Here is a 14,636-nt window from a genome sequence, read left to right as displayed (position 1 = left end):
TAGCTAGAGGCAATTGGATGATGGACTGCAGTTTCCATCCTTACAGCCAGGTAAGTTGGCACCATGTAAACATGGCCTACCTGAGAGCACACATATCATCTCTTATGTCACTCACCTGGTCCCAGTGGCTTTCTATAAAGTGCAGTCAACCTCTGCATGACATGTCACAAACTACTTTGGTGCTGGATAAAGCCCCACATACCCTGCTAAGGTGAGAAGCTAGCTGATACAGGGATAAGTGACAAGCCCAGAAACGTGGTCAGTGAATGAAGAGTTTTAGATAGTGCCAGTGCACCAGTGAGTGAAACACTCTGTGATCCATCAGAGGATAAGTAATGGTCAGTGTGCCAAGTTGTTGAGGCAACTTATTGCTGCTGCTGCTGCTACTAGACCTAGAAAACTTTACATCTGGCTCACTTAGATACTGCTAAGAATCAAAGTAAAAGTCTTTACATTAAAGTGCCTTGTCTAGTGAATTTCCATTATGCAGGGTCCTCTTTAGTTCAGTTAAACATCCCTCAGGCAGACAGAAAGAAATAGAACACTAAAAAATTCATTTTTGTACTTCTTAGCATATTTAAGCATCATTGCATGAAAAAAAAACATAATCTAAAAAGATCCTGCATAAGCCATGCCTTATTATATTTGTCAATTAAAAAAACAATTAAAATGTCACTCTTTGAAACCTTTGGTTAATGATCATCTTTCTACATCAATTTTCTATCATTTGGGTTCCTAGAAGAGTTAAGTGTATTCGCACTTTTTAAAGATATCACAGCTTGTTTGTACATGTGCAAAAATAATTAGATACCAGAAATAATTTTCAGGAGAGCATTAATGTGCCCTTTTATCTTGATTATGTTGATATTTCACTGAGGATAAATTTGCCCTAAGTTATTAGAGCTGGGTATGATTACTTTTTACTTGACGTGTGTGTGTGTGTGTGTGTGTGTGTGTGTTTACTATTGATTCACGTTCTGCTTTTTAGTATATTAAGAATGTCTTCTGACCTACATTTCAGGGGTATTTATGAGGATAAAAGAAGTTCTATACGTTAATTATGTCTTGAACCCTTAAGAGGAAAAATGGAATGATATACTCAAAATTGCTATTGGTATTTTACACTGCATTATAAGATTTGATGTTGTGGATCACTGATGTTACATGTTGTGCACCTTATGTTTATCTTATATATAATGAAAAACACATTTAAAAACTCTGTTCATAGTTTAAGTCATATGAACACAATTTCATTTATAGATTCCATGTTGGACTAAGTATAATATAAAATAAAAGAACATTGCTATTGCCCTCAAGAATTTTACTTAAATACAGATAAAAAAGCCAATAAGTACACACATACTTTTACATACGCTCAGTCTGAGCATACAATTTTTTATGGTCCAGTTGCTAAACGTTTGAATTTCTCAAATACTCCTATATTGAGATGCCACTTTTTAAAGGATTACTATGTTCAATCTTACTTAGACCTCAAGTACGTATGTTCAACAACTTATGAAACAGAACTTCATATCTAAAAGTGTTTTCTAGAGAGGTTTTGGTTTATCTTAATATCATACTACAAGCAGTTAGAGGTTTTGTTAATATTTTATAAGAAGAAAATTACATGCTTTCCCAAATAGGCTGTGAGTTACCTGAAGGAAGATGAAAAAAATAAGAATTATATCTCCCCCCGTTGAGCTGCCGTCAGTCTTGCTGTCTTTGGTCTCTGTTTGTTCCATGTCTAGCGCAGTACCTGGAAAAGTAGTAATTCAATAACTGTGAATAATATGATTGCATGTGTTTGAATAAATGAGTTATTACCAATTCTGTCTCCCTTTTTTTTCAGACTCCCAGGAAGGAAATTACAAGTCAGAAGTCAACAGCAAACCCAGGAAAGAAAGGACAGCATTTACCAAAGAGCAAATCAGAGAACTTGAAGCAGAATTTGCCCATCATAATTATCTCACCAGACTGAGGCGATACGAGATAGCAGTGAATCTGGATCTCACTGAAAGACAGGTAAAGCTGGACATTATCATTATATGATCTTTTTTAATTGCCCTGGGTCCGCAGTCTTCTTTGCCATATTTGAAATACCTAGATCCAGAATTCTTGAATACCATTTGGAAGACAGTTATACTATTCCATGATAAAATTTTGCCAGCAAAATAACAAAATTAAAAATAATATAGTGATATTTGAAAGAAAACCATACTTATTGAGTTGAAGAAAGAATCCTCCTATGATTATTATCCTTCTGTATTTTGGGGTTTTAAAATATTATTTCTTTTACATAATGATGGCATACAGTGAGGAGTTGTGCGTGCTTATATGTTAAAATCTCCTTATTTGGCATATTAGAAAGTTGGTAACCCCAGATTAGTTTTCTGTATTGCTCAGGATAGGTCATGATAAGTTGCAGTAACACATTCACCCTCAAATCTCAATGGCATAACATAAAAATGTTCATTACTTACTCACTCTCCATACAAACTCTACATGTCCAGCATTCCAGATAATCACTCACAGACCCATTCTGACTCTTCAGCATCTCAACATGTGGTGTCCATGGTAACTACAAGAAATAAGAAATAATTGGAAGTTTATGCACTGACCTTTAAATGTTTTCACTTGGAAATTAGCCATGTCACTTCTATTTACACACTAATGTCTAGAATAGTCAAATGGTGCGGCTTAGGTGCAAGATGGCTGGGAAATGATGAAAGGCAAGGACACATAGATCATTGGTAAATATTTCTGCCCCTTTACCCAAAATATTTTTGAAATTGTATCGGTGTCAGTAATTCAAAATTCTGCTACCCACTCAGAGAATACTTTGAAATTATTAATGTTTTTGGACTCCAATTAATGAGACCTAAATAATATTTTTAAATTAATTGCTTTTTAGGTCCCTTTCTTGCATTTTTTTTGAATGACAGATGATGTGTTCTAACAGTGTTCCCAGTGAATTCCTTGTACAGATTCTTGTTTCCCTGAGGAGAATCTAGCCTACTGCCGGTTAACAGTTGCTAATCTTTACAAAAACATTCCTGAAAGGCAAATGCAAACATCTTTATGGACAGTGCAGTTATGATTGGCACTCTTAGGGCTAGAGTCTCATTTCCTCTTTCACTGTGTGTACCTCCTCCAGGATCCCATTGGAACCAAAGAAATATCAACAGGGTGTGGACAAATGAATGCATGTCTTAAGAGAGCAAGTTATTTTATCCAGTTTCTTAAATGACCTGCTTTCCTTCTGTTAATTTTTACATTTCAGCTTTGGTAGGTTATTTATGGGTAGTAGAAATATACAGAGGAACACTTTTCTGTGGTTTTATCTATTGGCAGTTTGTATTTTATTACATATTATGACTAGTACCTATGTTATGGAGCACAGCATTTTCCTTCCCTTAGACTTCACATACAAAATTCCCTCTATGCGTTCAACATTTGGCATGCTGGAAAGCAGGATCCAAAGTCTACATCATCAGACCTCTATTTTATTATTTTTTTTAAACAAGGAACGGAAAATAAAAAAGTGTATGTGGAGGGAGAATTACACACTAATGTTCTTATATAGAGATGGTGAATTCTAGGAAATGCAACCGTGTTTTATATAGTAGATGAAGGAACTAGGAAACTAGGATTTGCTTCCAATCTGTAGAAATGACAGGATCCAGTACCGTGCTCTCAGCCAAGAGGAAAAACAAAATTCTGTACTTGACATTTTGGGGGTGGTCTACGGTTATCTGTCATTGTTTGACCACGGAGCAGAATCATTTATCTTTAGAAGCAGTTTTGTAAATCTGGTTTGAAAATGTTGAAGGTGTCTTGGATATTTCTTCTTTCTAACTGACTTCAGGAGCTTGGTAAAGAATTACATGCAAGAATTATATATACCTATACATACTATTTTAATGTTGTTTTAAAGATTCTTTTAACATTTTGTGTTAGTTACCCTTTGCTGTGTAACAAACCACTCCAAATCTTAATGGCTTCAAATAATAACCAAAGTTTTATTTGCTTTAGATTTTGTAGGTTAGAGATTTTGACTGGGCTTAGTTGGACAGTAATACTGCTGGCCCTACATGGAACCCTCATGGAGCTCCAGTCAGCTGGTGGGCTGACTAAGAAAGAGATGGTTGGGCCTCAGCTGGGACAGCTAGTTTCTGTTGCTTGTGGTTTCATCTTCTTATAGGCTAGCTTGGGATCCTTCCAATGGTGATAGAAGCATTCCCAGGAGCACTGAGGGGGAAAACTCCGGTGAGCAAGGGCTTTTCAGGCCTCTTACATCATATTTTCTAGTGTCCCATTGTCCAAAGCAAGCCATGTGACCAAAGTCAGTGTCAGTGTAGGACAAGACCACTTCATTGGAAGTCATTCCTGAAATAATCTAACCACAGCATCACGGGGGGGAAATTAACACAGAACATGAGAGATAATTCAGTTTTCATTGAATTGAAAATTTGTTATTGTGCACAATATATTTTTATTCCATAAATCTCTACGTGCAGTTTTGCAAGTTAATGTGAAAAGATGTATGCATGCAGAATTTAAATTCCTAATCAAAACTAAGGCTTTAGAGGGCCTCCCTGGGTTAGTCAAAAAGAATTTAATTGTTATGAAAAAAATCTGAATAAAAATCCAAGGTTTGCTGATTAGAATTGTGTGTTCTTAAGTAAGTAACAATCTCCCCAAGGCATAAAATGGAAATTAAAACCTGCTCTTTCTTCTATGTAGATTTGTATATCATAATGGGTATGAAATAATTTTTCATGTAAACTATAAAACAGAATTATCACCCAGGTGGGAAAAACCTTTGCTATGCAAAGCATGTTGAATTAATCATTTTGTAACACAAATATTTGTTGAGCTAAGTGCTGGAAGTAAAATCTTAAGCTAAAGAAATACCTGTTAGAATTCACAGAAGAGGTAAAAATTGAACAAATATTCACAATGGTTATGAGTGTAGAATGTCACAGGAGAGGAATGATGTAATTGTATTGGATAATGTTTCTGGTTGCACCATTTCATTCCAACATTTCTATGCACACATATTATCTTAAGTTTCTTAAATTAAGAATCTGTGCACAAAATATCTTAAATTAACAATCAAGCTGGGAGTGGTAGCTCAAGCCTGTATTTGTCCCAGCACTTTGGGAAGCCAAGGCAGGCAGGTCACTTGAGGTCAGGGGTTTAAGACCAGCCTGGCCAGCATGGTGAAACCCCGTCTCTACTACAAATACAAAAATGAGCCAGGCGTGGTGGCAGGCACCTATAATCCTAGGTACATGGGAGGCTGAGGCAGGAGAAACATTTAAGCCTGGCAGGCAGAAGTTGCGGTGAGTTGAGTTTGCACCACTGCACTCCTGCCTGGGTGACAAAGTGAGACTCTGTATATAAAAAAAAATCACATACTTAAATTATGTGTCTATTTTAAGTTACATTGTATTTTCTGGGCTGAATTTTACTGTGCTGAATTTATCAGAAAAAATATACTATGATGTCAGTTGTCAACTTTGCTATTCTTGAAGGTCAGATGGCATATTAAAATGCCAGGGCTCTCATCCCAGTGAAATATTTTCAGTTTATTTTCTGGAGGTTGGGGTTTTAAAGTTATTAACAGAATTACAAACAGAACACTTTAAAATCCATCTTCTGTAATTTGCAATGCAGCTTGTAGTCTATTGGGGCTGCTATAATGAAATACCATAGACTGGGTGGCTTATAAACAACACACATTTATTTCTCACAGTTCTGGAGGATGGGAAGTCCAAGATCAAGGCATCAGCAGATTCGGTGTCTGGTGAGCACACACTTCTTCATAGACTTCCCTTTTTCCATTCTACCTTGATATGATGGCTGAAGAGGCTAGGTAGCTCTCTGGGACCTCTTTAATAAGGGCACTAATCTGAGTAATGCTAGATCTGTTCTTATGACCTAATCTCATTCCAAGGGCCCCATCTCCTAATGCCGTCACCTTGAGGGTTAGGATTTTAACATAAGAATTTGGAGGAGACATAAATATTTAGACCATAGCATGGCTATTCCATTACTTAGATTTTATATTAATCTCATAAATGCTATGTTTAGCCATGTAATCTATATCTTGACCCTATATAATCTTAAACAACATCCTTCCCTAGGATTTCCACATGTAAAATATCTAATTATAGATATGTTGTCTTTTCATATTCATTCTTTAAGACTTATTTTTTTCATATGTTAAAATAACCTGAGATTCAGTAAAATAAACATATACACCAAGGAATATTACATCTAACCTCATATTGTTCAATATTTTCCTTAGCTTTAATAGAATTATTTGAATATAAAATAGTTTCCTTAACATTGTCAAGGTCTTTTGAAATTCAAATGCAAAGACAGGACTTATAGGCTCATTTTATATGGGTGTGTGATTCAAAAGCAGAGACAGGACTCATAGGCTCATTTTCTGTGTGTGTGTGTAAATATACACATATGCAAACACATACACACACATATACACAGATATATATGTGTGTGTATGCATATAAATATATACACATGTCCATACTTCTAACTATATGTATATCTATCTACATCAAAAAAAAGATATCATGCAAACAGGGAAAACAAATATTAAATTATATAACAAGATTGCTTTTGTTTGTGTGTTTGTTTTTTGAGACAGAGTCTCGCTCTGTCACCAAGGCTGGAGTGCAGTGGTGCAGTCTCGGCTCACTGCAACCTCCGCCTCCTGGGTTCAAGCAATTCTCTTCCTCAGTCTCTCTGGTAGCTGGGATTACAGGCACCTGCTACCATGCCCGGCTAATTTTTTGTATTTTTAGTAGGGATGGGGTTTCACCATCTTGGCCAGGCTGGTCTTGAACTCCTGACCTCGTGATCCACCAGCCTCGGCCTCCCAAAGTGCTGAGATTACGGGCTTGAGCCATGGCGCCTGGCCTGTAACAGAATTGTTTTTGAGAAATAATTTTCTCCTAAATGAAAACTTACTTTACAATCAGAACTAGTCTTTAGACATATTGTCATGTGGAAATTGTACATGATTGACAATAAAATGTGCATGTCTATCACTGATATTATTTGTGGCTACCCCTACCTTACTTATATCACCGATCAGTATATCTAACATAAATTTTATGATGACTCATATATGTGTCATGAAGATTTGCAATAATAATTAGGTTTCCTTTTAGAAAAACATAAGGTATATTAAATCCTTAAATATCACTCAGGACTTGAATTTCCAAATTCCATTCTGAAGAATAGTCATGGAATCACACAAAGATGTCACACTCTTACATTTGCATCTTCCATAATGCAGTGTCAGGGTAGTCTATAATTCTGTTTGAACTTCATCTGGCCAAAGAAGAAAAAAAAGAGGCTCATTCTGCAAAGTAATTCCATGTTAGCGCACAAGTGTTAAAGAAAATCATTTTATGTTAAATAAACATGCAGAAACTAGAATGAAGCTGAGCTTCAAATATTTTAATTATATAATGTTGTTTGTTGAACAGTTACAGATCACTCCAGTAAATCTTCCAGCTTCTAACTTACAGCTTCTAGTTTACAACATATTCTCATATAACCTTCAAGATCAACAGATAATAATCTTCAATTGTCAGAGTCACCCCGAATGATTTGCAGAGAACTCAGTCTAAAGGCTCTCCAGTTTCAAGGTATTTTTAATTTGGACAAGCTTATTCTGGCGTTTTTTTCTCCATCCAGATAAACTTGGAGAAAACTCCCACCAGATTTTTAATATCTCACAGTGGGAAGACAAGAGAAAGCAGCTGCAGGAGCATATAAAAGAAGTGGTAAAATGGACATTTTTATAGAGTTAAGGCTGCCAAATATAGACAGAATGGGAGATCCTTTCACTTCAAAACATCTTTTTCACAGAGCTAATCAAAGGTGCAATGTTGCAGACTTGTAAACTAGTTAAGATTACTGGAATAAACAGACTAAATTAATGATACTTCTGCCAAGATAAATGGAAAATCCCACCTAACGAGATCATACTCCATTGGTGGAAATGAGAGGGATTATGTTTTGTTTTTTACTCATAAATCATCAAGTGGCCCAATGCCAAGTATTTTCAAAATAGCTATCATTTTTTTGATGACTACTAAAGAGAAATATTTTGTGTGCCAAATAAAGAGTGGTTTTGTCTTTTGCTCAGCTGTTTTTTTTGTTTTGCTTTTTTGTTGTTGTTGTTTGTCACCCAGGCTGGAGTGCAGTGGCTTGATCTCGGCTCACTGCAAGCTCCGCCTCCTGAGTTCAGGCCATTCTTCTGCCTCAGCCTCCCGAGTAGAGTAGCTGGGACTACAGGAGCCCGCTACCACGCCCGTTTTGCTCAGCTATTTTACACAATGTCTCTGCTTCATAGTTTTATTTCTACAAATGTATACATTTAGTTACTTAGCTAATTAGGTCTCCATGAGTTGACTTATTGTCTATTCATGTTAATTCAAGTCTACCTATGTAGCCAGACTTTAGAATATTTCTTTATTTCTTTACAGCGGTATATAGGAGTCATCTAGAGAAACAGTAAGATGTTTTATTTGCTTAACTCATGATATGACAATTATTAAGAATAATTTGACTACAACTGGTAAAATGGGGAGAGTAAAGGGTAAAAGAGTTGACGATGGGATATGAGAGGGGATTTTAATATTAAATATAAAGAGACATTCCTGATAATGCTTTTATTTAAATAAATAAATACATATTGACAGTATTGGTAAGCATCAAAAACTAGACTCAAAACTACTTCAGCTTCCACACAAAAAAGGTTATGATACATGAAAAGTAACTTAAGATCAATAATAAAGCAAGATCTATTCGGTGCAAACAATGTTTTAACCTAAAATTAATTTTCAGAAATATTACCTGTATAAAGTAAAAGACTAAGAAATAAGTAACTCATCCCTAATAAATGTAATATTTAAATTTCAAATAATATTTTAAAAACCAAAGAAAAATAAACGTTACCTTTATTGAACCGGCCTTGAGAATATATAATCTGTTTTCTTTTAAAATGCTATCTTTCTTTTGATGTAGATAGGTAGACATATGTATAGCTAGAGGTAAGGAGATGTATCTATCTATAGATATATATACACACACACATATCTGTGTATATGTGTGTATGTGTTTGCATATGTGTATATATACACACACACACAAATAAAATGAGCCTTTATTTTAGAGATTTTACTGAAATTTGCTCCACTGATTCTTGCTGTAAACGTTCATCAAGCTGGTATAATAAAAGGATGAAGATAATTCTTCCCAGGAGTCTAAGAATTTTCCACATTTTGTTTCTCAGTTTCCTCACTAGGGAAGCAAAAATATTAATTTATATGTAATCAACAAATTAACAATAATGTTAGGAAACATATCATACATTACATCACAGCATCATCACTTAGAGTGTACTGCTAAAGAAAGAGACTTCTGCTATGAATGATCACTCCCAGCATTCCTTTTCTACACTATTCTTGCAACCGTAAGTTTTATTCATGTTTAAAAAAAATTCTAAAACTGAGATGCTTCTAGATATTTTGAGAAGCTGGTGCAAGTTTTGTGTTGGCATTGTCAATTTTAAGAAAATTTTCTACTATCTACATCTTTATATAGAAGAGTACATACATATGTTCTGTGACATCTATACAATAATAAACCCAGGCCTAAGAGAACCGACAATTTTCTAGAGACTTTGACTATAAATGACTTTGTACCAATTATTCTCCATATTTCTACGTCTCCTCATGAAAAACTCAGAGATGCATTCAATTTGGAATAGACTTTGAACTTCAGATCCCTTTATCACTTCCAATTTTTTATGATGAATGTATATTTTTAAATTTTTGACGGTTTTGAAGTTATTAAAATTATTGACTTTTTTATGGGTCAGTGTATACTCACACAGAACTAATAATTTTATAAGTTTATATAATAAACTTGGATCTAAGGTGATAGTCTCTAAATCTGATAAATGAAATAACCAGGGCAGTAAAGGGTCACATAGATTCTGATAAAGAATTTAAAGAATCATAAATAATCAAAATATTAATTTAATATTAATAACAATCAGAATATAAATTTAGATTGAATCATAGTAATATTTCAGTATTCTACTCTTCTTATATAAAGGATTAGTTCTGTTGTTTCAGCTAAATATTTATATTCGATAAGTTATACTTAGAAGCTGTTAGCCAAAATATTGATGGTATTGTTGCCAATTATTGTTAAACATGAGCCAAGAGATTGGGCAAGATGTTGAGATCAAAGACCATCATTCTAGTTGGTCTCAGTAGTTTGAACAAGATAAGCATGAAGTAGTGGCTCAGAATATACAAATTCCATGTCTTCAGGTATTACTATTCAGTAATTTTATAACACAATAAAGAAAAAAGGTGCCTAATTTAGTTTTGATATTTTCATTAAATTTGATATAGTCTTTTATTCATGAAATACTTGAGTAAACAATATTTTACTTAAAATAACTAAAAGGTATGTCTATTTTTTATCTCCTGTAAAAATGGGATTAAGAATAGTGAATTTTTACTGTAAATATGGTGAAAGAAGCCATTCGAGTTGAATTTTACTGGGTATGAGAGAAAACAATGGTTTACTAAAGGCCAAGTTAAAAGGAATCAATCATATAACCACTTTGCTTTATCATGTGAATGGTTGCTTTCGGTTCATTTTTGGAAAGAAGAGTGAGATTATAAGGTTGGCTTATAATTGTGCCTGTGAGATTCAAATCTGTCGTGGGGAATTTAATCTGTTGCCCCAAGAAAGGGTTAATCCTTGTTCAATATGTTATTTGTCCATGGCTGTCTATAGCTAATGTGTATTCACTTTGTTTTAAAAACATATGAAATGTGTAATTTTAAATGTTATGATTACATTAATGAGCCTGATTCACAAGACTTGGAAATAGAAAAAGAAGAGGCTTCAGAACTAAAAATTACAGAGGTAGGAAAATGATTCCCAATGTGCTAAATCAGTGGATAAAGGTGAGAGGCAGCCCTGTAAACAGGACTGAAGCCTTCAGTTATGAAGTATATCCTAACCCTCCACAGCCTCCCCAACACACACAAACACCCTTTAATTGTGGTAGAAACAACAGAGTCAATTAGTGGCTCCAATAAGCTCTTGGAAATAGTGGAAGAATTCCTTCTCTTAATCAGATATAAATCCATCTATTCAGGAAGAGTTAAAAAAGCTTTCTTTTCCCCATTTTTCACCTTTACTTTTAAGCATTCTTGCTTCTAATTCTAATACTACTAAATCAGTTGTAGTTCAGCTACTTTGTGACTGAATTACTTAGGCTAGTCTTTGGATTTACTAGATACACTGCCATGATCAAATTTAATCACTAAGGATGTGATCAAATCTGAAAATTTTATTTGTACAATTATCCTTTGCATGTTTTCACATCTCAAAGATATAAATAAATATTTGTTAGACAATGTCTACAATATTCCAAGTGCCCAGATAAAAATGGAAACAGTTGGAATATTAAATCTACAAATCCCAGATGTTTAGAGGCATCTGGCTATGTCACTGAAATATTTAGTTTTCATCCAGATGTTTGATGTTATGGTTTTTTTCTTCAAAACACAGACATTTATGGTGTTACATAAATATGGGTTATGGCATTATATAGATTCAACTTTCTATCAACCTATTTGCCTCAGGACACCTTAGGAAATTGTGTGACAATACAGATTCATAAGTCACTTATTTTGTCTGGTAATATATTGTGAAACCTAAAAGGACAGGTGTTGTGAACTTACATGGTAAAGCATGTAATGTGATGTCCAAATAAGTTACATTTACATTTCCTCCATTTTCTTGACCGTGAATACCTTGAGGGCAGGACTATGTTTTATTTGTGCTTCAACACCTCCCATCTTTGATCTAACACAGTCCAGGTTACTGGACATTTGGTAATATTTTTAAATGTATGAATGAATGAATAGAGATCCCAAGTCACCAAGGAAATGTGAGAATTCTTGTACTCTGTGTAGTTTATAAATTAATCTTATTATATAAAATGTGCTTATAAATTTAAATAAAAATAATTCAAATACTTATTTTTTAGTAAATAAAATTTTAGGCATTTGGATGATTATAATTTAGCTGTCTTAAAAACAAAAACTAGAAGTTTTTTCATTACAGTCAATAAAGCTGGGTTAATAAAGTGATACTAGATTATACTATGAAGTCTCTATTTATAAATTGACTACTGTCCTACATTAATGACAATATTGATTTATAATCTGGAATTAAATTTGCAGATTTTGTTGGGGGGGTTGCTAATACCGTGATGCTAATAGAAAAATATGTGTTTTTCCAAAAATCCTTCTCCACTTATTTTAATTCACCCCAATATTTTATAGTATATTTGAAAATAAATCTGAACATATTGACTTTTAGAGTTCTATATTCTTCCTTCTATTTTCTATAAGATATGCCCATTATTTATTTGTTGCAATTTTTTGTTTCCTTGCTAATATCACAGAATTTCAATATCAAATATATAATCTAGGTTTTAAATAAAATAGTATATAAGGTATTAGAGTTACTCTATATAATCAAATGCATATTCTTATATGTATATATCTATTCATATGTATATACATGTAGCTACTGTTGGCAATTAACTATTCAGTCTTTTTTCAATCTATTTTAAAAAATAAAATGATAAAATTTCACACGATAGACATAGAAAACAACACAAAATAGGCCATAATATATCTAAAATCAATACCATATTCTTACATTTAGAATTATCTTATTTAGAATTGCCCATAACAGGTTTTATACTGATATTATATAATTACTATATCCCTTCTCCTAGAAAAGGAAATATATGTGGATTTTTAAAAGTATATTTCTCCTCTTTTTCTGCCAGGATTATTTAGACTGAATGTTTCAGCTCTTGGTGACAATGATGATGATCATGACATATGTATTTCTTCCATCTGGAATTGTCCATGAGAAAATATCCCTATAGGGAATCTCGAAAGGCTTATGATTCCAATATTAGAAATATGAAAATTGAGGTAGAGAGAAGTAAAATTTTCTCAAATTCACACAAAATGGAGAAGTAAAGCCAAGAGTAGAACCCAACTCATGTGGAATAGATCTAATGCAAAATACAATGTCAAGCTTGCAAAGGTAATTAAACTCAGTAGCGTAATTACCTAAATTATTGTATAGGAAAATAGTGTCATATTTACAAACCTAATTATATCAAGTGGGAGAATTACCTGAATGATAGTAATCATATGGATGGTGTCCACATACTCTATATGCTTTTTTTTTTTATTCCAAATGCTTTAAAAATAGGAGATTGAAATATAACAGGAACCAAAACAAACAGACAAAAAAACCAAAAACAAAACCCAGAATCTGGAATCAAACAGACCCCAGCCCTCACGTTTAAATCCTGGCACCAGGGTTTCCTTTCTGTGTAATCTTAGGTAAGTCACTTAACCTTTACCTCAACTTTGTCATCTATAACATAAGAATAATGGTAATAATATCTGGAAAACTGTATTAGAATACTGTATAAACAGCACCAATAGTATAGCTGTCTATCCCTACATAGGTATATAATAAAAGGGAATTACTGATTATTTTGTTTAGTAAGTAATAATAATATGTGAACGCCCGTCAACTACTTTTTAGTGAATCTTTTTTGTACTATTTTTTCTTATTTTTTATTGTCAAATTGATTAATACATGTTTGGGCAATATATGATACATGAATTCAACTATGGCTCTAAGTGAGACCAAGAAAAATCCAGAATAGAGAAATATCTCAGTTTGAATATTTCACTGTGAAAGCATGCTGATGAAGCATCGTGATTTGAAGATCACTGATATAATTATGTCTTTGGAAATTTAATATATTTTTCTTCACTGTCTCCATAGCACTATTTACAGAAATTGAAATTATTTCTAAACTGAAAATAGAGAATATTCAAAATATTTCTAATGTAGAAGAATGAAACAGAACTATCCCTAGCAAATATAAAGGTTTATTATAAAATTATAATTAATAAGATAATGTGGTTTTATCAGAACTATAGAAAAATTAATAAAGGAACAGAACAGAATACAGCAATAAAGCTATGCATATATGGAAACTTGATTTATGAACACAGATGAAACAGTGATCACTGGAAAAAAGCTGGGTTATTTAATAAATGGACCTGGGACAATGTGTTATCCATTTAAAATAAAGTAAAGTTAAGCCTATTCTTCAGACTATATACTAAAATCAGTACTTCATTGATTAAGTACCTCAGTTTGAAAGGCAAACTTTTTTTTTTCTTTTTGAGACAGGATCTTGCTCTGTTGCCCAGGCTGGAGTGCAGTGGTGCAACAACCACTGACTGCAACCTCAACCACTTGGGCTCAAGCAATCCTCCAACCTTAGCCTCCTGAGAAGCTGGGACTACAGGCACTATGCCATCCCACCCACCTAATTTTATTTTATTTTATTTTATTTCATTTTATTTTATTTTATCTATTTATTTGTAGAGACAGGGTCCCAGTGTGTTGGAAAAGGCAACCTTTAAAACTCTTAGAAGAAGACACAATAG

General features: G+C 33.5%; 1 protein-coding gene across 1 annotated transcript in view; it reads left to right on the top strand.

The window, feature by feature from the left end:
- MEOX2 (mesenchyme homeobox 2) overlaps nucleotides 1–14,636 on the top strand; it is a 75,582-nt gene that overhangs the window by 58,028 nt on the left and 2,918 nt on the right. Inside the window, exon 2 of the mRNA XM_518979.7 lies at nucleotides 1,850–2,022. Coding sequence (XP_518979.3) covers nucleotides 1,850–2,022 — 173 coding nt within the window. The remainder of the gene's footprint in view (nucleotides 1–1,849; nucleotides 2,023–14,636) is intronic.

The sequence above is a fragment of the Pan troglodytes genome, chromosome 6 (genome assembly GCF_028858775.2).
Source record: "Pan troglodytes isolate AG18354 chromosome 6, NHGRI_mPanTro3-v2.0_pri, whole genome shotgun sequence".
Lineage (NCBI taxonomy): Eukaryota > Metazoa > Chordata > Mammalia > Primates > Hominidae > Pan > Pan troglodytes.
This window is presented reverse-complemented; position numbering and strand designations above follow the sequence as displayed.